This window comes from Myotis yumanensis, unplaced genomic scaffold (genome assembly GCF_028538775.1).
Source record: "Myotis yumanensis isolate MYYU_CA2020_CCGP unplaced genomic scaffold, mMyoYum1.0.hap1 SCAF_17, whole genome shotgun sequence".
Taxonomy (NCBI): Eukaryota; Metazoa; Chordata; class Mammalia; order Chiroptera; family Vespertilionidae; genus Myotis; species Myotis yumanensis.
This window is the reverse complement of record NW_027223768.1, coordinates 34,742,297-34,766,534: the sequence shown is the minus strand read 5'-3', so window position 1 is coordinate 34,766,534 and position 24,238 is coordinate 34,742,297. Positions and strand designations below refer to the sequence as shown.

Sequence of the window (24,238 nt, the reverse complement as noted above, 5' to 3'; positions counted from 1 at the left end):
ACTAATGAGTTTGCCGACCACTGGGAGGGCCCTAGGGGATGGGGCCTAGGAGAAGAGGGACTTGGGGAAGAGGGGCAGGTTCTGGAAGGGGCATGGCCTGCCCCTCTCATACCAGAGCCCAGCTAGCTCGGCATCCTCAGGGCTGCAGGGAACAGCATGTCCCCCTCTAGGTACCAATTGATCATGCTGTTCCTACGGAACTCTGGACCCAGCGGTTTCTGACCTGAGCCCTGGGCCCACCGATGAGCCCACACTAGGGGGCCTGTGCAGTGGATGAGGCGAGGTAGCCAGGAGGAAGGGATGAAGAAGCAAGGCTGTCACTGCCTAAGGAAGCCATCCGCCCGGTCCCCAGGGATGTGGTTAATACCGTTCCATCAGAGTCAGCTGGGTGTTCGCACTACAGGTTAGGCAGGCCCCACTGAGGAGTAACTCCCCACTCAGGGAGCAGGAGAGGAATAGAATGTGGGGGCCAGGGCCGGAGTCAGGGGAGCCCTGCAGTCCTGCACTGACCGCTGAACCTAGGCCAGTGATGGTGAACCTTTTGAGCTCGGCGTGTCAGCATTTTGAAAAACCCTAACTTAACTCTGGTGCCCTGTCACATATAGAAATTTTTTGATATTTGCAACCATAGTAAAACAAAGACTTCTATTTTTGATATTTATTTTATATATTTAAATGCCATTTAACAAAGAAAAATCAACCAAAAAAATGAGTTCACGTGTCACCTCTGACACGCGTGTCATAGGTTCACCATCACTGACCTAGGGTATCCCGGCCCCTTCAGATCCGCTACTGGAAAGCTGGGGACAAAGAAGCAGCCGCTGACCGTGTGAGGACGGCAGGGCTGGACACCACTGCCCGAGTCACTGACCTGCACCCCAACACCAAGTACCACGTGACCGTTCGGGCCTACAACCGGGCGGGCACTGGGCCTGCCAGCCCTTCTGCCAATGCCACAACCATGAAGCCCCGTGAGTCTGCCGGCCTGGGGTGGGGGATGGGTGTGTTTGGGGTGGAGGGGGTGTGTTTGGGGTGGGGGACAGTGTGTTTGGGGTGGAGGGGGTGTCTCTAGGATCACTCTTTCCCCCGGTGCAAGACAGATGCTCCAGCCCACAAGCCTGGCTGGACGGAAATGAGGCAGCAGCCTTGTGAAAATGGGGCATGGATTCACAGCCTCTCTCCTCCCGCCTGTGGGTTCTCAGGGGGTTTGTTTCTGAGGCAGCTGTGACGGAATGTTCTGGGTGCAGCGGCTAGACGGACACTCAGGAAAAGGCTGGCCAAAGGCAAGGGGTGGGTGGTGAGGACATATTCACAGGCCGGCCCGCCCAGCTTCCTCCCTCCTCCGGCAGCTCCTCAGCGACCTCCCGGCAACATCTCCTGGACGTTCTCAAGCTCCAGTCTGAGTATTAAGTGGGACCCTGTGGTCCCTCTTCGCAATGAGTCTGCGGTCACTGGCTATAAGGTAGGAAGGGATTGGCCAAGCACTGGATGGTGGGAACAGCTCGTCTGCATTCGCAGGGAACACAGAGAGCAGTGCTTTATAGCAGAAGGAACCTGCGTTAGATGTAAGAGGAGATACACGAATGGGTCTCCAGGTAACTTGTAGTGGCCACTATAAGAAAGGGGGCGAGGTGGTATGGCTGCAGGAAGGCAGGGTTCAGGGGGGCCGTGGTGGCCTAGGGGAGCCTGGGGTCCTCCTAGCCTAAGGGGTCTGCAAAAACAGTGCAGCTGGTTGCAAGCTTTTCTCCAGCAATGACGCGCTTGCTCAAGAGCCTGGTCCTGGTCAACAGGAAACAGGAGGGGTGAGGACGCAGGCCCTCCTGGGCCTGGTGCCTCGGGCCGAGGGAGAGGGAAGAATCGGCCCTGGTGTAAGTGACGCCACCTGCCCAACCTTCCCACAGATGCTGTACCAGAATGACTTACACCCCACGCCCACGCTCCACCTCACCAGCAAGAACTGGATAGAAGTTGCCGTCCCCGAAGAGATCGGCTATGTCCTGGTGCAGATTCGGACCACGGGGCCTGGAGGGGACGGAACCCCGGCAGAAGTCCACATCGTGAGGAATGGAGGTGCTTCCCCCGCCCCCCCCCCACCCAGGAGTCTCAGGGTCCACTCAGATGCCTGACAAGGGAATCTTTCCTGCCCAAGGCAACCCCAGTCCAGCCAGACCCCAAGGGGAAAGGGGACAGCAGGCAGGAGCCAAGTGCAAAGTAGTCCTGGAAGTGCCCTGCCCCCCCCCCCCCACCCCTCTGAGAGCTGGGGAGGTGAGCGTGCTCCTCTCAGGGGGCCAGGGGGAGGCTGAGGCCCTGCAAAATCCTGTAGTAGTGGGGCTCTCAGTCCGGAAGCCTGTCCTCCGTGAGCCTCCATAGAAAGGCCTGGGTCCCCTCGCAAGAGTGGGGTAGAGGAGGGGTACCCGGCCAACCCTGCCCCACGTTTCTGCCTGCCACTTCCAGACACAAGCATGATGGTGGAGAACTCAGCAGTCTGCCCGGCCCTGCGCCCCAGCACCATCCTCTCCCACTCCATGGCCATGCTGGTCCTCATAGGCCACCTGGAGCTCTGACCCTGGCGCCCCTCCCTCCGCTGCCGCCGGACACCACCTCCGAGGATGCAGCCAGATGGCCCGGCCCCTCCCGATGCCAAGACGGCCCAACACTGTGCCTGAGGATGGCTGGTTTTAAATACCTACTGTAGACAGTGCCCCTTTTGTAGGAGGTAGGATATTTCATATTCTGCCACTGGCTAGAACCCATGCGAGGATTTTTTTTTTTTTAAATCAAGAGGCACCAGGCAGTAATTTCCATGATGATACGGAACCCGTGCCGGGCCCTCTGGGGTGCCAGGCCTATGGGAAGAAAGGGCATCGGAAACATTCCCTTCACGTCTGTGGAGATGGTGTCCTGGGACCGCAGATGGACTCTGTCCCCTGAGGGCAGCGCCCCAGACCCGGCAGGAGCACTGGATGTGACCCGGCTGAAGTGGAACAAGGCATACACATGAGCATCCCTCAGTCTAAGGAGAGAGCCACCCCGGGACCAAGGACCCCCCTACTTTCTCGAGGGGCGGCACAGCTGGACCCTGGCATTGCCCTCGATGACTCCCTGGAGGCTCCTGCCACCTGACCAAGTGGCTGAGCACCAGGGCCCTGATGGCCGAGCCCCTGCAGCATTGGGGGTGATACTCCAGACTGTGTGGGGGGGAGCTAACAGGGACTGAGAGGCTGGGACACCTGGGGGGGAGGGGCACCAGACTTGGCCTGACGTTGCCCTCTTAGCCAACACTGCCAACCCGACCTGTCACCCAGAGTGACAGCAGCCACCACAGGTGGCTGGGTGACCTAAGGGCTTGTCTTGGAGAGGCCCCCCACCCACCAAGACCCATTCTGCACAGTCCCTCCAGGGTTGGGCAGGAGACCAGAGACGGGTGTGTGCCCACCCCCTCTCCAGCTCGGCCTGTAAGCGCAGGACTCCACTTCTCCCCGCACGGACCCACTGGCGCCTGGGAGAGTGAACGGCAGGCTTCTGAGAAGGACAGAGGATAAACACGGCCCTGCCTGCTCCCAGGAAAACCCGATCACCTGGCAAGACCCGTCCCCCGGGCTGCCTCAGACCGCTCTTTGGCATTTCTCCAGAAGAAAAGGGGTTAATAATCGGGACCTCCTGCCTTGTGCTCTGGGTACCCTACCAGTCACAGAACATCGAGGCTTTAGGGCTCACCTTGTCCTAGCCCCTCACTTTACAGATGAAGACACTGAGCTCGAAAGGGTCAGGGTCACACAGCGTGTCCGCGACGGGGCTCAGATGAGAACTCCGGCCCCCTTGTTACGGTGGTCAGGGGCAGTGGGCGTGGAAAATTCTGCTTCTGGAGACTCTGGTGGGTGATCACGGGGTGAGCAGCCTGGCTGGGGCCAACCCAAGGTGTGGGCAGATGCTAGGAGACATCAGGCCCTTGCCTTCGGAGCCTCGCTTCTGCTAAGACCTCACTATGCCGTGCTGGCTTGAAGCCCCCGTGCCCCTTACCCTTGTTCCCAGAGGCCAAAGCCAGCACAGGGATTCCCCAACCCAGGGGGCAGTGGCGGCACAACCCGTGCTGACTGGTGGCCCTTGACATCCACGAGCATCAGGACAGGTATCTCGTAGGGGACGGGCCCCCACGCCTGGTTTTTGTCGTTTACAGTGAGAGCCCTATTTTGCTATGGTTTTTTAAATTTTTAAGTCCTGCTCTATTTTCCAGGGCAGGTTTATGTTGGTGTTTTTACCCACTACAGTTTTTTCAAAAATGCAAGCTCACACCTCTTCTCCCCACCACCTCGGCACCGCCACCGCCCCAGCCCAGGACTGCCTCCCTGGAGACACCAGGCCACACCCTCCTCACCTGCTCCCATCCATCCCCCCCAGGCAAGGTGCTGGGCTCAGCTCTGTGACCCTTACAGGGACCACAGACTTGGCCTCGCCTCCGTGCTGACCTCCGTGGCGGTGATTAGGCCAGGCCTTGCTCTGTCAGAAAGGGGATGCTCACAGGAAGAAACCTTCTTCCAAGGCTTAGCTGATTCTGTCCTCACTGCCAGGGGAGCAGGGGACAGGCGTCTGTGCTGGGCCCTCACTGCCAGGGGAGCCTAGAGCAGTGGTTCTCAACCTTCCTAATGCCGCGACCCTTTAATACAGTTCCTCAGGTTGTGGTGACCCCCAATTTCATTGTTACAAATTGAACATAATTAAAGCATAGTGATTAATCACAAAAACAGTATGTAATTATATATGTGTTTTCCCATGGTCTTAGGCGACCCCTGTGAAAGGGCCGTTCAACCCCCAAAGGGTCGCGACCCACAGGTTGAGAACCGCTGGCCTAGAGGGATGAGGGGTTTGGCACAGTGCCTAACCAGCGCAGCTGGAGGCTGCAGTCTTAAGCTTGCCTGAGTCAACAGACACCACCAGTGTCTTAGCTCTGAGGAGGCCCATTAGCAAAAGGGAGGAAGGCAGGTCTCTGGGAGCTGAGGGGGGTTCTCACTGGGAAAACTCAGTCCTAGGGAAAACGAACCACTGTGCCGGGAGGACCTGTTTCAGGACGCAGGACTACACTAAAACCATGTCCTGGCAGCTGGAGACTTCAGGTAGCGCTCAGGTTGAATGAGGACACGCAGGCTTGTGAAATAGAACAGCCTCTTGGACAGGAGCTCGCCTGGGGGCGGAAGAGAGGAGATGGTTTCTCGGAGTCTCTTCCTGCCCCAGGGGCCTCCGATTTTCATCTCCTCTGCTGCTCGATTCTGGGTCTCTCCTCTCTCAACCCAGGCACAAGCAGCGAGTACTGTGTCCTCCGTGCCGCACCCCCCGCCCCCCCCCCCGCCCCAGTTTAGTGGCCAGTAAGTGCCTTGAGGACTAGGGACAGAGACAGGGGGGAGTTTCTCTGCTCAGTGTCAATGGGCTCGGCCCACAGGCTCCTCACCGTGGCCTTGGCTACCTGGTCTCGGGGCTCTGACAGGCCCAGGGAGGGCAGCTCTCTCAGGATGGGGTCTTGGGGCCCATCAAGGTCAGGTTGTCTACTATCATCAAATGATCCGGATGCTGCCAGGAAATAGAAGGGCCAGGTTGGGGACGGGTCGGGGGCGGGGGTGGGGTGGGGTGGGGTTCTTTTGATAAAGAGACTAAAGTGAGACAGAAACGCCTGCAAGGAGAGCCTGGATAGCAAGAAGCTTCTACCTTCCTAAGAAAGCCTTGAGGAAGGTGGGCATCTGGAGTCTAGTGAGGTGAGGCCTGGAGGGGGGGAGATGCTGCGGGGTGTCCCTCCAGGGCTGAGATCCTTAGACCCAAAGGTGCCGGCAAGGAGTCCTGGGGCGCACATCTGCGGTGGCCCCGCCGCATCGCAGAGGGAGGGAGCTCACCCAGCCAGCCCGATGCCCAGCACTGCCTCCTGGCCATCCCATGAACCACCCAGTCCGTGCTCTGGACAAGAGCCCAGGCTGGCTGACGATTTTACTCCTGTATCCCTTCCCAGCCAGAGGACTGTCCTCCTGGTCTCAGAAGGACTGCCACCTGGGCTCCTGTCGCAGGGACAGCAGTGTCCTCAAACCCGGCCTGAGGCCCAGGTGTGGTGATTTCCCTGGGGAGGCCTCACTGGGCTGTGTCCTGGGATGAATGAGGTTGCCAGAGGCTCCTGAGGGACTAGCCAGGCATTTTAAAGGGACACCAATGAGCCCCATGGAAAGAGGTGCCCGGTAGCTGTCTATGTACATGGTCATAGGTTTGGGGAAGGTACCATAGAAGGAAACTGGAGAAGGGAAAAATGGGTCAGGTAGCTTTGCCTAGAGCCCAGGAAGCCTAGCGCCCTTTTGGGCTGGGCCCTGCCTTGGTCCCCGCACTCCACCTTACCCACCTCTCCAGGGCCTGCAAGGCCTGGGGCTTCCTCGGACCAGGGACCTGACTCGGTGTTTGTTCAGATGGAACCACTCCCACTGGCCTGTTGTCTGTCTCTCTCTTGTACTTCTTGTAACGATAGTTATTGACTCTGGTAGCAGGCAGTTCTGAAATAAAGACGGTTTCTCCACCTGTGGAGGCAGCCCGCCAGCTGTGGGTGTTTTATCATCAGCCCAACACACCTCCTCCTCCTGTTGCCTAACCCCGGGCTCCTGTCCATACCTCCCCTTGCCCCCAGACAACTCAAGGCAGTCACAACGTACAGCCCGTGCTGCTCCATGCAGTCCTGCGCGGGGATCAGCCAGGTTTAGGGAAGCCCAAGCAGCACACAGCGGGCATTCTGCCAGACAACACGATGGGCAGTCAACAGTGCCTGTGTGATGGTACTCTTTCAAGGTGCCCCGGGTTTTTAAGACATTGGAGGTATTGACTCAACTCTACCCAAGGGGAGTCTTCTCGCTGCAGAGACACAGCGACCCCCACCTGGAGAAAAGGTGCCTCCAGTGTCCGCTCACAGCAGCCAGTAGAATTGGAGTTCCTAGTCAGAGCTCCCAGCTGCAACCTCTCTCAAGCATCAGCCGACACTGGCCACACTTGCATTACGTCTAGGAGTTCGCAGTGAGCCACTTGTGCAGCCCTGTGTTCCATTCGTTCCATGCACAGCAGGCAGGGCTCCTCCCTTTTTCAGAGAATAGGGAGGCGAAGGCAGGCAGAGGCCCCTCTACTCGCTACTCAGCCTGTGCCTGGAGCTGTGCAACAGCAGCAGCAGCGCCAGCTGACAGTGGCCCCTGAGGGGCCAGCATGGATGGCAATGATACCTCAACAGGCTCATCCCTTTCACTTTGCACCCCAAGGGGCTGCTGGGACCATTGGCCACTCTAGACCCCAAATTTTAGTCCAGTCAGCATCTCCTTGTCCCTCAAGGCTGATTGATTACATGCACAGAATTCAATGAACTGAATTGGGTTTGCGTCTTCACTAACACATCCGAGGGCCTTTTGTTTTCTTCCCTGTTCAATCCCTCCCCACTCTCAAGAGTCAAAATTCAAGAGTGCCATGCACAGAGGCTACAAACCTAGATCGGTACAACATTCCTTCCATGCTTGGCCACTGACTTGCTGCAGAAGTGACAGAAGTGACCCGGCTCCTCTTGGGTCTGTGTCTCCATCTGTAAAATGTGGAACCGGACCCCCATCCTCCTCCCTCCTCAGCAGTATCATCTTGAGTTACCTACAAAGGTGTTGTTTCTATGGCCTTTGAAAGTACAGTAAGCTCTCTCCTGACGGCTCCGGCAAGCTGTCCGGCAGTGAACTAACAGACATCAGTAATAACTCTGCCCCACTCATGCCCAGTCCTTCAGTCTACCAAGCAGTTTTACTCATAGGATCTCATTGATCCTTACAATCACGTGTTTCAAAGATGAGGACCTCTGAGGGTCAGAGCTTGCTCCATTGCACAGTCAAAAGGAGAAACAGAAGCAGAACCCAGGTCTTCTGAAAGCCATCCCCTCTGAGGTAGAGAGAAAGGGGCGGGGAGCGTGTATGTGTGTGTAAAATGTAAGATCTCAAAATAAGAGCAGTAGTAAAAGACTCCCTGTGCACGGCCTAGGCCAGTGGTCCTCAATCTTCACTATGAAGCGGAATGTCCTAGGCCCGTGGTCGGCAAACCATGGCTCGCGAGCCACATGCGGCTCTTTGGCCCCTTCCGTGTGGCTCTTCCACAAAATACCACGTCCAGTTGAAACTTCGTGGCCCATGCGCAGAAGTCGGTATTTTGTGGAAGAGCCGGTATTTTGTGGAAGAGCCACACGGAAGGGGCCAACGAGCCGCATGTGGCTCGAGAGCCGCAGTTTGCCGACCACTGTCCTAGGCCACTCCCACAAAACAAACATGCGTTGACTTGTGGTTTCTATGTCTCTAGGACACCGAAAGGACCTAAAAGCGGTGACTCCCCAGTGCAGTAAGCACATCCGGTCCCAGCCCTTGGTTTCTATCCCCACACTAACAGGAGGCAGAGCTCCCTGGACAAACAGCAGATTCCGGTTTGGAGAAAGTCCAAATGTTGACCTGAGACTCTTGTACGAGGAAGCAAGGACACACTCGAAGTCAAATGAGATCACATCTAAAGGACAGAAGAGCTGGCTTGAAGGGACTCCTCCTAGCCAAAATTGGGGACAATTTGAATATCAAAAACATGACAACAGTAATGGATTATATACAATTCGATGACTAAAAAAGAGGATCCATTGAGACCTCAAAAATAAAGAGTAAAAAGAGCAGCTCTTCTTTACAGAAAACTGTAGGCTAATAAACACAGAAATGATGAATGTAAAGAATCAACAGTTTGCAACCCCTACATGCCATAATAAGGTAAGGATCATGAATGGATTCCAAAATCTCTGTGGACGTTTTTTTAGAAAACCAGATACAGTGGGGCCTTGACTTACGAGTGTCCCGACTAATGAGTTTTGCTTTGAGTTGCGAGCTAAAATTCGGGTTATGAGCCAGCTTCAGATACCCCACTGCTAGTTGGCGCAGCGAACGTCACAGTGAACGCCACATCAGCCCAGCATCACGTGTCTCACTCGTTCACTTTAATGATTTGACATACGAGTAATTTGAGTTACGGAACGAATTAAACTCGTAAGTCAAGGCCCCGCTGTAATCACAAAGTATCATTCCACAGATTAATTACGAAAGGGAAAAATATACTGGGGTGGGCAGAAGTAGGTTTACGGTTGTAATACAAATAAATACAAGGATAAACTTTCGTGTACTAACTGTAAACCTACTTACCTACTTTTGCCCGCCCCCCCTATATACCTTTGGAGAGGCCTAGCAACAGCAGTTCAAACTGGCATCATACACCTACTAAGGTGATGCAGGAAGTACATGTCATCATTTACATAGGCTCTTGTCAAAATGTGTAAGATTCATTCCTCAGAAGCTTATCATCAGGAAACAATGACAAATCCAGATTTTGGGACACTATTCAAGACAACTGACCTAGCCAGACTCTTCAACCAAATCAATGTCATGAAAAACAGCAAAAATAGCAGCCGATCTGTTGTAAAATAAGGTGTAAGAGAAACAACCAAATGTAATACGTTAACTTTCACTTGCTCCTGGATCAAAAATTAAATTAAAAAGCTCTAAGATCTTAGGAAAATTAAAACACACACCAATTCTGTGAGATTAGAAACAGTTCACTTTCTTCGATGTGATGAAGACATTGCGGTCACACAGGGGAATGCCCTTCTTAGGAGGTGCACACATGATTTAGGACTAAAGGCCACAGTGCCTGTGACTAGCTTTCAAGTGGTTCAGGAAAATCAGTATTTAGGAAGATCATTGCAGCAAAATGTTCAAAGTTGATGAATTTAGGTAAAGAGTCTTTGGGTGTCACCAAACCTTTCAACTTCTCTATGGGTTTGTTTTGTTTTGGGGTTTTTTTGAAGAGAACCACTGGTCCAAGTCTTGGTTTCTACTACCTCCTCTGTAGCCAGAGAGAAGTGAGGTGAAGAAATGCTATAATTTTCTCAGAATTAGCTTGGCTGCAGCCAAGAGCCTTTTCCCTGCTGGTTCTGCAAGCCAATTATCTCAGACAGTCTGAATGGCCTCTGAGGGTCTTAGATTGGATTTCCCATGGAGGAAGGTACTATCCTCCCTTAAGGGGCCTTGGCTACTGTAAGAAACTAAATACACTTGACCTTTCCAGGAACACATGCTCCAGGGCACAGAGAGAGCTAGGAGAGAAGCAGTGAGCAAGCCAGGGAACTTTTCAGGGGAAACCTATCAGATGAAGACTCCGTGTTTTGCCAGGAATCAATGTTACACTGAATACAGAGGGTTCACCTGGGAGGATGGAGAGGGGCTAATTATTAACATTTAGTGAGGGTCTATGATATACTGAGTCAGGTGTCGTTGCTAACCTTGGCTCCGGTACACAGGGGCCTATGCCCCACTACAAAGCAATTTGTTCAATATCTAGTCTAAGAAATCTGAGGAAAACGAAAGCCCAACTGATTATGGGACCATTGAAACAAACGCAAGTGATTTTTAAATAAAGAGTAGGAAAGATGTATCTCCATTCAGCTACTGTCCATTATTTTTATTGAGGAAAAAAGTGTTTCCACTAGAAAAGCTATTACTAATATACCCTTCTATGTGATTATGCTGCTCAGAAGGGAGGAGGTGGTGGGGAGGCATTCAAGATGTGAAGGGTAGAAAATAAATGCAAGTTTGGAAGACAGAACTGTTCCCAGCAGAAGGGGAGATGCGTGCAATAAGGTTATCTGGGTACCTAGTGGGCAGGGAAGTTCAAGAAGAGGTCCATCTGGGACACAGTTGAGATACTGCCCATTGCTACCAGGATGCTGTCCCTTCTCCACATCCCCACTCGCTCTTTTGGCTCTGGAAGCCCTCCCTCTGGCTGGTCCAAAATCAGGCAGCCAGAACGCTCCCCTGAAAATCTAGCTTGGCTTCCTGAGCAGTCAAGTCCCACTTCCTGGGCAGCCAGCCCTTCAGGAGCAAGGCCTATTAGGTCTAAAGGTTGGCATTGCTATGGCCCACCCTCTGCCCACTGCACAAGGCAATGCCCAACGACACACTGGCAATCACGCCACTAGCAATTCCTATTCCCAAGGCTATAGCCACCTTCTTTCTCCATGATGGACGGGGAGGCCTGGAATAGTTACCCAGATCCACTTCCAGGCCCTCATCTACTAACTTCTGATCCTCGGTGAGTGACTGCTGAAAATTCAGCTTCACCAACTGTGGAGGAAGGACCCTCACCCCAAAATAGAGCCTCTTCACAAGTCTCAAGTTTTTTAACAGCTGCACATCACACCGGTAGGTCCCAGAGTCCACCTCGTGAATAGATCTAAACTTCACAAAGTGGGAACTGGCTCGGAAGGGCTTGAAGACTTCATCATCAGTGGAGATGATACCCCGAGCAAGTCTCCAGGTGAACTGGAACGCTTCCTGCCCGATCTCCAGGATGTCTGAACTCAGACAGCTCAGCTCAAATTTCTCGCCTGCGAGAACGGTGAAATGGAGCATCCCACAGACCCAGTTGGTCAGACATTCCAAGCGCTGAGATTTACACTTCCTTCTCACTCCATCGGGGCCCACCTCACAGACGGTCTCCTCCTTATAGCCAAGGCCACAGGTGACCGTACAGGTGGTGGCGTTGACAATGACTTTCCCCACAGCTTCTTGCAGCTTCTCAGGGATGGCCAGTGTTTTAGGCAAAGTCATGACAAAAGGCGGACAGAAGGCCAACACCAGGCTTCCAAGGATAAAACTCGTGGCCAACATCATCATGTCTCAGTAGACATGTCACCGCCCTCGGACAGCACCTCCAGGTGTTCCAGTTGAATCCTCTATGATATCATTAACTCAATTCCTTCGACATGAGATATCCTTCAAAGTTGGAAGATGGGATGCATGCATTGTCAATAAAACATTGCCACTTCATAAGCCAAAGTCCAGTCCTTATTAACAGGTGAGGCCACAGGCAGGAGTCACAATGTTGCTGCTGTACCACCTCTGCTTGTTAGTGACACCCTTACCAACCCCTTCTTTCCATTCTTTCAATGACTTTAAATCCACCTCTTGGGAAGACAAAGATCTCAGAGGCTGAAGTGAATTTCCAAACCACCTCAACTACATGACTTCAAAGAGTGAGTTTCCCTCACTCTTTCCCCTCCTTGCCAAATTGTGGATCTAATTTAAAGGGTTTCAAAACCCAAGTAAATCTGACCAAATAAGAAATCAAGTCTTAAAAGAGAGGACTAACTTGAATTAAGTTACTGACTCTCAGTGCTCCTAAACCTTCTGTAAAAAGGATTAAGAACTCTGGACTAGAAGGCAAGTGACTTATCCTTCCTGAAGCGCTGTCTTGATTTCTCCTTTGTAAGTTAAAACCTTCATGTCTATTTCAGGAAGGTCATTTTGAGCATCAAATGAAAAAGTGTACACGAAAGTACTTTGTAAAGTGAGAGACACTGTTCCTGTGTAAGGAATTTTACATAGAAATGAAAATTCATGAAGACAAGGACCAAGAGCTCTTTTAAAATCAACTGTTCCCGGCAAGGTACCGATATTAAAGGCAGCTCCTCTCCACCTCCCAGGCACTTTTCCTTCCCAAGGGCACCGAAGGTATTTTCTGGAGGAGAGGACGCATGACTCTAGGCCTGTGCCCTTCATTCTGGAGGCTAGAGCAGCTCATCTTTCACTTGGGCCAGCGTTGCTATGAAACAGCTATGATGTCAAAGGCGGATTCTGTCACATAATAGAAAAGATTAGTAGGCAAGCACTCAGATGTGATGATTACAATCAAATACTTAACTAGCCTTTATGAAACATCTTGTTTAAGAGATGACTCGTATTCAGTGGGTTCTGAAGCTATTTAATGTAGGGGGAAGGGGCCAGTAAAGGGGACCCGAACTGTGCTCATGCGTGCTACGCTCCTTGGAAGGAAGCTCCTCGCATGCGTTTCTATAACCTACAGAACACCTCCTAGCACTGGTGGTGTTCTGGTTATGGGACAATTGAAACAAACGCTGGCCTCTACTGAGTCGGTACACACACTTATACTGAATTTAAAAATATGAAGAGATCATTCCTAGATGATCTTTTTCACACCTTTTGTTTGAATGGTTTATTTATAATCTTGTCCAGAGGCAGAAACCTGGTTACCTGAGCATCCCTCCCCCTCCCAGCTCTGTATTTTCACAAAGAAAGATCCTTTTCCATCATAAAGCAAAGGGGCAGGTGAGTTTCAGAAGTGGTGAGTACCTACAACACACACCTACACCTGTTCTTTAATAAACATCCAATTTTATTTACAAAGCATTAAAGCTTCAGCAAGAAGTACCCAAGGCTAAGTCTCGTCTTGTACAAAACTACAGAACATTAGAAAACAAAAGGAGGGGATGAAAAAGGGAAGAAGGTAATACACTTATATTGTACAAATTGAGAAAATCACATGAAATGGACAGATTTCAGGAGCTGAAAAAAATCCCAAAAGCATAAATAATTATGAGGAGCTGCTGCCAGAACCCTTTGTATCACAGTTGGCACACTATTGCAGTGCATAGCACAGATTTGGAATGGAATGTCTGCAAATGAAAATATGTCAGTGAGCCACCTACTAATCTCAACCACTGGTCTGAGATGAAATAAGAAGTGAAATTCACAAAACAAGCATTTTAGGAAAAAGTAGTGGCATCTAAAAATATAGACATATTGCAACTGACTCAAGGACAGCTCATCAACCACTGAGTATTTTGGTTCAAAAAGATGGAAGAGGACAGAGGCTCTTACTGATGTGCTCTACTTTGATTTCTATCCCAAAATCCAAAAGATAACCAACCTGTTTGGCTCCTAGAGGAGCGCCCACCAGCTGATAGAGATTTCACAACAAGCAATGTGCAAACTCCCCTTTGAAAACACAGTGAAAATGATGATGCATGTTAAGCACTCTGGTCAGCTAAAAGCTCTCCTCAGACCAGTGACCTCCCCACCCCGCCCTCCCCACCCTCCCACCCCGCCACATACACACACCTGGTTTCTTTACTCTGGATTTTCAGAGAATTTCAAACACCTAATGTACACATCCATCCAATATGCTACCTTTTATATAAAAGAACAGCAAAAGCAAGATGTAAAAAAATTTTTAAAAGCTAAGCAACCTTTCATAGAAAGGAAGTGACTGGAACATGTCATAAGGAAAAGGAGCTTGGATACAAGGAAGGGAAGATGCGACGACTGACAGAAGGACAGATATTCACAAGCAATGATAAGAAAGTTTTGTTCCTTCATCTGTGATTTGAACTGTGGCTGCTGCTTTGATTTTGGGTGGTTTTACTGTAGTTCTTGCATAGATTCCCCAACCCCAATAAAATAAAATAAAAAAACCTGTTGAGAGACACCTTGGTTTGTTTCCATCTCTGGAAGCCAGCACAAGTGAAGCAATATAAACTACTGATGATTCTTTGCTGGAGACAAATGAAACTAGCTACCTTAAAAAAAAAACACACAAACAAACAAAAAAAAAACTACACACACACACAAAACATGATTAATGCGAATGAACCAAACTGGAGGGAAACATGCAGTGAAAGGAAAACAAAACCCCCTCTTGCAGCCCAGCTTGAGCAAAATGGGGTCCATTGGGAAGAGGGGCCTTTCTCATCGTTCTCCCTTTTCTACAAATGTCAAATGTTTCAAGCGCTCTCTTCTTTGCCCATCCTTTGTACACAATATGGAAATACAGGAGGAATCTGGCGAAAGGGTAAGTTTCAAAATGGAAGAATATGCAACAGAAGTTTTCCGAGGATACTGGTAGCAGAATTTCAGATAAGAACAAGTTACTCAAGGACGTGCACTGAGGATAGAAGGCAGGTAGGAGACAGGTCAAAATGATGCGGGGTACAGTGAGATTAGATGAGCAAAACAAGTATCTTTTCTCCAGCAACATAACCCATATTAAAGTGTAAATGAGTCAAACTCCCATGTGATGTCTTCACAAATCCGCATTCCTGAGAGCCTATTTGGACTTATGCTTGAAAGGGAAGGGGCGTATACTCTTCGTTCATAATTCACTTCTTCATTCAAACATAAAATTCACTCCTTCCACCTCCTGGGCGAAGCAGAGGCATTTGCTTTAAATTAAAGTCACTTTCAAATGACTGAACAGTGTCCAGAGGCCACATGATGGAAAAGTGGGGAAGACTGAAGCACTTCAAGGATCTTCATAACAGCTCAGAGATTGCTCCCCCTGCTAGAGAGCAGACACAAAAAGATTTCTTTTAGTATCAACTTAGACCAGTTACTCACGAAACACTGATGGATGCTGAATGATGCAGGACAAGCACACATGGGCTAAGAATCCCACTTTAAGCTAAAACCAACTCCATCTCCCACTTACTCTTCTTCACTGAGGCAATAATCCAAAACCCAACCTCCACCCCATACTTGCTCGGTACGGCCCCAAAGGGCAAGTAAGGCAAAATGATCAGAGTTCTACACACTTTCTAAGCTGTTGTTAACCATTCTCCAAGGTGTTAACAAATATTGCTTTATAACCCAAAAAGTGCAGTCAGTAAAGGAAATTCTAGGGCCCAGCATCTTCAAATCTTTCATATATGAGACTAATTAGACACTAAGTGATTAACAGTGAGCAACAAACCCTTTCCCAAGCATCCCTATTCCTTAAGTGACATTCTCATCATCACCTTAGAATTCCAAGTAGGATGAAATGTTAATGAAAACTACCGTTGGCATTTCTATGTGCCAACAACTGATCAATAAATAAAATCCTCAATAGTAAAATCAAATGAACACTTTCCTGATTGTTCCATAGAAGCTGTTCAAGCTCTGAGGGACATCCTTACATGGGCTGCTGTGAAATATTAACTAGGAAGTGTAAAAAGAGAACAAGGTGAAGAAAATCCTCCCAGGTGTCATTGGGAATGGGGGAGAACATGCCACTTGAAGGTGAAATGGTTAAAAAATAATGGCCCAAGTTATGGAAGTACCCATTTATACCCTTCGCTTTAAACCTGATTTTTAAAGTAAAAATTAAAGCACAAATGAAAACTGGCAATAAAAATATATTCCCATTTGCCTGAGAACAGACTGAAATTATAAACTCTTCCTGGATGCTATATTGTCAAAAATCAAATTTAAACTTTATATAGTTCAGTAAAGTGAAAGTGTAGTAAGCACCTATTATGCAGATCTCTCTCAACAAAAACATAATAATTAATCTCTTGAGTCCATTTTTTAAAAGTCTCGAGATAGAAGAATCTATGCCACTTAACACTTTAAGGTTAGTTTTGCTGACTGTCCCCTCAGGTACATACCCTAATCAATCTAGTTTTAACAGTTTAAAATGAACACAACATTGACATTTTAAGCCTAAATCATGACAGGAAAACCAAAATAAACCAAAACCAGAGCAATCATACTATGAGCAAGACAAGGTACACAGAAACAGCAGCACAAGGGAAGACCTCCAGGCAATTTAGTCTGCTCAAGGACACGCATTATTTAGTTGCAACAGAAAGGCAATCTACAATAACATAAAATTCAGCTGAAGATGAGCAGCTACTACTAGTACCTTCCAATAGCAGCCCAAACCAGAGTGGCCTAAGAAAATACTGGAAATGGATTTCTTAAAATAAATGTGTTTTATTGATTTTACAGCAAGATGAAGGGAGAGGGAGAAAGGGAGGGAGGGAGAGAGAGAAAGAGAGAAACATAGATGCTCAATCAACTGAGCCACAACTGCCAGGGCTCGATACTGACTTTCAAACATTACCTTAGTCAGCTAATAAAAATCACAAAGAATGAGAAAGAATATCTAAATAGTCATCTGATTTTAGCAGAAATTCATAAATTATTTGACTGATAATTTTTTAAAAAGCAAAGAAGGGAATTAAAACCGTCACTCGCTACCAAGCATTCAAAACAATCTCAGATTTGGGAGATGGTTAGGAGGCCCAGGGTGGTGGGCCAGCATTAGGCGGGGTAGTGGGAGGCCAAACTCAGGGAAATTTCCCTGTGCCTGTCCACCCCCAGAAGCAGCGCCTCTGTTCATCTCGGTCACTGCACTCCCATTAGACCCAAGTGCACACCAACCCCGTCATGCCCACCATCTCACGAGCCTTTAGACATTTGCTGAAAGACCACAGCTTTGTCACACTTGCCACTGATGTTTACTGCCAAGGAGCCCCAGTTCTTGGGCAATCCTTAAGCGGTCACAGGGCAACGGGGACACTGGTGGTTCTGTTTGCATCTCACGTTTTGATCTGAGGACTGTCCTCTGGAGAGTAGCTAATAAGGAAATTGTGGGGAACCTGATAAGTGCCACGTTGGTCTGGTCTTTCCAAAAAGTCCCAAGGTCAGGGTCACCCTCACCACACTTCACTGATGGGTCCTCCCTCATCACAGAAAGTGTGTCTTCATGGACGTTATCCAATACTGAGGAGCTGTCTGATAGGGAAGAATTTTCTGTGGCTCTAGATTCCAGAGAGCAGATTATTTCTATATGACTTATGTGTCTTCCAACCACCCTTTGAAATGCATAGCGTGCTGTTGCAATAGGAACACACTATAGTAGCTTCGTCAGGGCTAATCAGGGCTTACCAAACGGTTTCTTCAATAACTCCTAAATTGTAGATATTAACAGTTGTCATTTATGTAACTTGAGCAGTAACACAACCTACACCTATAATCCTGCCTTCAAATAATTTAGTTCGAATGCAAAGCTAGAGCATTTTGAGGGAGGCGACCTTGAGCTGACCCTCAGACTGAATTGATTTGGGGGGGGGATCCTTGCACAGGGGCCATGCTCATCTCTGGAGCATCCCAATTTTAGTGTATGTGCTGCTGAAGCAAACACCTGAACTGATTTCTGAAGACGGTTCAGCCTCAGGCATTCTGGGTTAGATTTCATTTCTGAATACCTCAGGGAAATCTATCTACAGTGATTGTATGCTGCGTTTTACTGAGAATCTCCAAGGTGTGGAAGAACATGAAACTCAAATACCAGAGTTTTTATCTCTATGGCCTTGGGGGGCTATCTGAAAATTAATAGCGTGTGTCAGCCAGCCTGTGCCAGCCACCTGTGCTTGCTCAGGGCCCTCCAAGCTGACCATCGTATTGGATGAAGCCCCACTCTTGCCCGAAAAATCCTACACAAAGATATGATGGGTTGTCTTGCAACGCAGGCTTCTACTGGAGTTATCTGTAATCCCCAGTTGCACCACTCTCCCCAGATTTGCAGCCATCACAACGATCCTAACCAAACTGCAGCTGGTCAACAAAGCTGGATGCAGCTCTCAGAGAAAGTCTTGGAACCACACCACAATGCCCCTTGGAGGTTTCTTAATGACCCTGCCCCTCAGCAAACTCGAGTTTAATCTGACCATTTCAGTTTTGAGGCTTCCATTCAGCAAAGGGTCAGGGCACCAAGGCCAGAGAAGGAGAAAACAGCAGAAGGAAGCCTACACATGGGGAAGTACGCATGCACACAATCATGAGAAGTTGGTGAAATGTTTGCAGTAACTATGCAGTTGTTTTGTCTGTGTGTTGTCAGAAAATGTGTCATCACCCTGGCTCTATTATATAAAAGTCTCCTCTAGTTCTTGTAAAGGGTAAAGCTATTAAAATAGTTGTGTCTACTTATGGTTGACCAACTCAAGTACCTAATAATGTAGAAATAAAAATCCAGCTTGAAGCGTCCAGCTATTCCAAGATAAAGGTTCTAGTCTTTAATGAGGTTGGTGCCTCATTTAACCTCGTCGGCAAAGTGAGTGGAAACAAACTTCCAATAGGCCCCTGATAATGGTTTCTATTCTTTCTAGAAGGAGCTTTGAAATGCTGATTTGTACCAGTACTAAAATATGTAGTCCACATCTAGTTCAAAGTATCCCTGAAAACTATATTCAGTATTTTGAAAAGTTTACTGAATAAAAAGGCCCATCCCTTTAAGGTTGAGGAAACTTGCCAACATTGTGGTTCTGACTCTTCCAGACCTTCCTGAAGCACAGCTGAGAACCCACTGCTGTTACTCTGCAAATGCCAGCAGCACCTCACCGGGTGCCTGACAGAAACCCAGTTTGGCGAATGTCAGAGATATTTAGCTACTGCTAGTGACCACACCGACTAAACATAAAAGTTGAAATCACTCTATCATAGAGAGAAAACTTAATGGTTTATTTGCCATACATTTACTATCACAAAGCAAATGATTAATTACAGGCTGCTTTTGAAGGAGCCAGGAGACTATGTCCTAGAATATTTCAATTAATTCACTATGTTTGGCCAACTTTTAAATCACCCTGAAGCATTTCCGCTCTGTGGGCCAGAAAAATCTACTTACACCTTAAATTGTGTCTTCTGTAGTAGCAAGTGTGCAAGAAGTGGGTGATAAAAGAATCAATTTTATTTAATATGTCAATTACTAATCTGCAATCTTTATTGACGATACCCATATAACTCTTTTAGGCTATTTAAAAATATACAGACGGAGCCTTCGGTGGATTGAATGTGGAGGTGATAACTATCAGTGAAGCACCATAAATGTTGGGAAAAGTGGGGGTTCTCAGTGGTAAGGTGCTGGGCTGTGAAAAAGTGGGGATGTTCAGTGATAAGGTGTTGGGTGGTGAAAAACTAAAGCCTAGCTCATTTGAGGCAGAATACTCAAAATGCTGAGTCACTGATCCTGCTTCAGCTTCTCTGCAGAAGAGAAGTCATGTGCACAATGACTTAAGGTGTAAGCAAGGAATTCTGTCTCACATCCCAGTGCATCTCATCATCATATATTCATTACAATTGTAAAGCGGGGGGGGGGGGGGGGGGGAGCCTGAATACAGCCAGATATTTTATCATTGGGGCGCTGAGTCTACTGACCTAGCCGCCGAAAAACTGAGAGTACTGTATTAACTAAAGTAACGCTTTGTACATAAAACAAAGTTTCTAAAGCCCAACAATGTTTGAATAGAAATGGATTCTAATTTGATTACTAGTTTCCAAACAAGAGACCAAAGCCTAGAGTCAAAAATATCTGATAGAAAATTGAAATTGTTCTCCCATCCCCTAATAAAAATTCCTCAATTATATAAAAGTGAGAAAACTCAGTAAGTTTCAAAAGGCTTAGGTGTTAAGAAGCTACAAAGATATTGTAGTTCCTGTCTTTTTGGTAATCTCTTGTTTGAAAAAAAACAACAAAAAAAACAACTCTTCTTTTTTTATCATGATAGTATTACCAACAACTTAATTACTGCTTCTAGACCACTGGCAGAGAGACAGAGAGAGAATGAGAAGGAGGGAGGGAGGCGGGGGGGGGGGGGGGGGGGGAAGGAGGGAGAAAGGGAGAGAGGCCACAGTTAAATAGTCAGGGGCTATATAAAGCAAGCTTATAGTTCTGGTTATCTATATGGCTCTTTCATTTGAGACAAAACAAACATCTAAGAGCAAATACAGATGAAGGAATGAATTAAACTAGGGGTTGTATCCCCTTTTCGGGTCATGAATTCCGATAGGAAATCTAATTAAAGGTATGGGCATCTTCCCTACACAAATATTCACACAATATTCTGCATTCATATAGTATCAAGGGAATGCAGACCCTTAAACCTATTTAGGGACCCAAGTTAAGAGCCACGGGATTAAGCCAAATCTGTTTGAGCCTGCCCTTGTTGGAAGCTTAAAACTCAGAGAACACCTGCCACTTGGAAAAAGGAGGAAGGAAGAAAAAGCGCTGCAGGAACATGGAGTCACGGGCCGTACACAGCAAGGCCACAAAGCAAGCCGGACAGCGCTCCCATGTGTCCTTACCTGTCAGGGGCTGGCTGAGTTCCGCCTGCACTTTACCCTTCGCTGATCCTTCCAGAGGCAAACCTCTGTCCCCTTTGTAGAGTTTCGGTTTAAATGGAGAATCTTTCTCTTTACCTTTTGATCCTTTAGGCCGGCCTGCTTGCTTCTTCTTGGATTTGCCATCCCCCTTCACACCCAGTAGTGGATGGACTTCTGTAAACGGACAGACAGGCATGGAAAGGAATCCGGACACCACCAGCCCCATCACCCCAACTAAGCACATGGCATGCCACCTATCCAGGAGCAAAGGATGTTGCCCTTATGCCCAGATCCACTAATACAAGGAGAAAAATTTGCTTTATTATTTATAAAACTATACAAAGAATGGCCATTGAGAAATAGTTGCTTGGCGAAAGGGCACATACAGCCTATGTGGACTGCACCAAACCACAGCAGCTCTAAATGGAAAAAGTAGCTGGAAGACACACTGACAGTGTACACACCAAGGCAGAACAGGAATGCACACAACCATAACGTCATGTGAGAACAGAGAGGAAATGGGCTTTGGAACTAGAGAGTCCCGGGTAAGAATCCTGACTCAACCACGTGATTATTAAGGCTCCCAAGTCAGACTGCAAAGAGTATGAAGGAAGAAAGAAGACTGTCCAAGTCTGACTAGTACTTTACCACCTAATAAACTCTTCAGGGGCGGGGTGGGCAGCAGCGATGGAAATGGTGGCAAACTCAGAGCCAGATGTCAGAAAACTTAACGTGTGTCGTCATCTTAGGCAAAGTACAGAGGGCAGAACCTCCCATTTTGAAAGAGAAGTGAAAGCACATGAAATCATTACAAAGTTGTAGAGACTCATGGGAAAATTCCTTTAACATAAAATCACTGAAACAGGAAACTACCAGATTGTGTGAAGAGTAAAAAGGGGTGTCTCTCAGGAGGCAGAGAAGAGGCGGCTCTTACCATCATTTGGAACTCCTTGAAGTTCTATATTGGTTGTTTTGGGTTTCTTCTTAGGTGGCTGGGACCCATCTGCAGAAGACTGCCTCTTCTTCTCTGAACTAGCCCCTTCGTCTATCAAGGAAGTTTGGACGGCATCCGGTGGGGGGCCATAAGGATTTTCTTCTGGGTCTTCTACCTCAGGGGCAATGGGTAAATACAATAGAGCCTTTGAATCTTCCAGCTCTTCATCACTATTTGGAATAAGATCAGACAAGGGATTGGAAAAAAAGAGGAGACAGTTGCTTAAACCAATAACCCTTCCTCTGGGACAGAATCACCTCTATTAACCATTAGCAATTCCAGGTATGGATCTGGAATTCTAAGAAAGCCAGCATGAATGAAAGGAAATCAGACAGCCTGATTAATAAAATCAGTAGTAAAATTAAGTGGCATAAATGAGTTATTCCAGTTTAAGATGTTCTATCAGGGGAGAAAGGAAGGGACTTCATGTACACAGAAGCAGCTATCTCTTGGGGCTAATAAGCAGATGGGACTGAAGGGCCAGCCACGGGGAACTGCAGAGGAGGAGCGTCCTGAGGCCTAGCCCCCCGAGGTGGCTCACCTGCTACAGAAAGCAGCAATAGGGTCCACACTGGTGACATCCACTTCTTCATCCTCAGCAGCATCAGCCCCTGCCGGACAGACAGACAGCAGAGGCGTGAAAAGTGCAAAACTGCTTTTCACTCGTGGCTCAATGATTTTCATAAATGGAAATTCGGGAGAAACCAAGGAGGAGAAGCAAACGGTTCATTTATTTAATCATTCAACAAATATGTGCTAATTGCCACCATGTGCTAGGCACGGGGACTACAGTGAAACCAAGACACTTGGGAACAGTTCTTCAGTAAAAGCTTCATAGTCTAACTGGGAAGTCAGATGTTAACAGATCATTTCAATTCAACATAGTAAGTGCTACAGTAAAGGTATGTTCAATGTGCTAAGGAGATGAGAAGGAGAACAACTTTTGTGAAAGTCTGAAGCTTCACAGAACACAATCCAATCGCACCGATACAGTCTCGCACATGTTGTGGTCCTGCCAACACACATGAGGTGTGCGAGTTCCCTATTCTTACAAAATAGGGACCTAATTCCAGCACCATCAAGGTGATCTGTGGCATTAATTACTCACTGACAGTGCCAACTGGGCAGAATAAGCATTCACATACTGAAACCCCCACTAGATATAAAGCCCTGTGTTAGACACTATGGGGATAAAAAGTCAAATCTTTATTCTCAATGAGTTTCCTACCAGGAAGTTCAGAAGATAGAGAAAAATATCAATGATCATGATCATAACGGGATGCCTATCAGACCTGGCACTACACTGAGTGCTTTGGGTGAAGTACCTCATCCATTCCCCACAACCCTAAAAGGCAGGCTCTATTATCACCACTCTTATACACACGAGGACATTCAGGATGAAGGAATAAGTTCCCAATACAATGTGACTCCAGAGCCTGAGCTCTTCACCGTCACGTTACTGACAAGGAGAGACAACACATGACACAGCTGAGACTCAGCATGTATGGGAGCTTTGCTAAGTTCTGCAGGTAAACCCTCAGTTACTGACCAGGAAATGCAAAGTGAAATGTCAAGAGAGCTGGCAAATCCTAGTAATAATGTCCATGTAAGCCCTAGTCAATTTAAAAAGGTGACGTTTTAGACTAAATGATGAAGTAAACTTTCAACACAAATTAAAAATGAATACTAAATAAAGCAATCAGTTTTCCTTTGAGAAATATTGTCTGCAATGGAGAAATGTTACCTGTCTGCTCCGGCTCACTCTTATCTTCATCTTCAATATCAAACTCTGATTCTCTTTCCTCGTACTCTACATTTTCATCCAGCTCTTTGAAGTCTGGTGCAAAGGCACTCCAGTTTTCCTATGCCACAAACAGAGTACATAGCCGTCTGAGAAAGCAAGTCTGTGCTCTAGACACTAATTACATACGTGAGAGATTTACACATGAAAACAACTTAGAATTCGGAGATCAAATTTGATGGATAATGAAAATCGGGTATCTATAGGTTTTACTATATTAAGGTATTTCCTATCTTAAACATTCCAAGTTATTATTAACTGTAGTTCTTTCATTAAAAAAAAAAACTGCCATCTTTAATCTTTTTAAGATGTAAAATCAACTCCAACTCCCACTTCATCTTCTTCACTGAGGCAATAATCAAAGCCCAAACCTCTACCCCGTACTTGCTCGGTACGGCCCCAAAGGGCAAGTAAGGCAAAATGATCAGAGTTCTACACACTTTCTAGGCTGCTAATTAACCATTCTCCAAGGTGTTAACAAATATTGCTTTATAACCCAAAAAGTGCAGTCAGTAAAGGAAATTCTAGGGCCCAACATCTTCAAATATTCCATATATTAGCCTGATTATGAGTACACTGATTATAAATATAATGAAAGGTGTTTAAAATAAAACCAAGATATAAAACAGAAACTGAGCTGCAAATAAAAGCAAAAGAATAATC

The 24,238-nt window shown here is 47.6% G+C and overlaps 3 protein-coding genes across 6 annotated transcripts in view; 1 reads left to right on the top strand and 2 right to left on the bottom strand.

Moving 5' to 3' along the window:
* The window catches only part of CNTN2 (contactin 2), a 34,914-nt gene extending 28,355 nt beyond the window's left edge, over positions 1 to 6,559 (top strand). For all 3 annotated transcript variants that reach the window (XM_070396470.1, XM_070396468.1, XM_070396469.1), the window contains 4 exons: positions 785 to 971; positions 1,350 to 1,462; positions 1,902 to 2,070; positions 2,455 to 6,559. In XM_070396470.1, coding sequence (XP_070252571.1) covers positions 785 to 971; positions 1,350 to 1,462; positions 1,902 to 2,070; positions 2,455 to 2,564 — 579 coding nt within the window. In that variant the 3' untranslated portion in view covers positions 2,565 to 6,559. The remainder of the gene's footprint in view (positions 1 to 784; positions 972 to 1,349; positions 1,463 to 1,901; positions 2,071 to 2,454) is intronic.
* A 3,954-nt stretch (positions 6,560 to 10,513) lies between these two features.
* Positions 10,514 to 13,929, bottom strand: TMEM81 (transmembrane protein 81). The gene has a single exon (XM_070395807.1). The coding sequence runs from the start codon at positions 11,733 to 11,735 to the stop codon at positions 10,956 to 10,958; it is 780 nt and encodes a 259-aa protein (XP_070251908.1). The 5' UTR covers positions 11,736 to 13,929; the 3' UTR covers positions 10,514 to 10,955.
* Positions 13,930 to 14,491: 562 nt separating this feature from the next.
* RBBP5 (RB binding protein 5, histone lysine methyltransferase complex subunit) overlaps positions 14,492 to 24,238 on the bottom strand; it is a 28,119-nt gene continuing 18,372 nt past the window's right edge. The window contains exons 10-14 of one of the 2 annotated variants that reach the window (XM_070396471.1): positions 23,519 to 23,636; positions 22,316 to 22,385; positions 21,715 to 21,944; positions 20,763 to 20,954; positions 14,492 to 15,198 (exon numbers count right to left, since the gene is read on the bottom strand). In XM_070396471.1, the coding sequence (XP_070252572.1) occupies positions 15,170 to 15,198; positions 20,763 to 20,954; positions 21,715 to 21,944; positions 22,316 to 22,385; positions 23,519 to 23,636 (639 nt within the window). In that variant the 3' untranslated portion in view covers positions 14,492 to 15,169. The remainder of the gene's footprint in view (positions 15,199 to 20,762; positions 20,955 to 21,714; positions 21,945 to 22,315; positions 22,386 to 23,518; positions 23,637 to 24,238) is intronic. The other variant, XM_070396472.1, reaches the window with a different exon arrangement.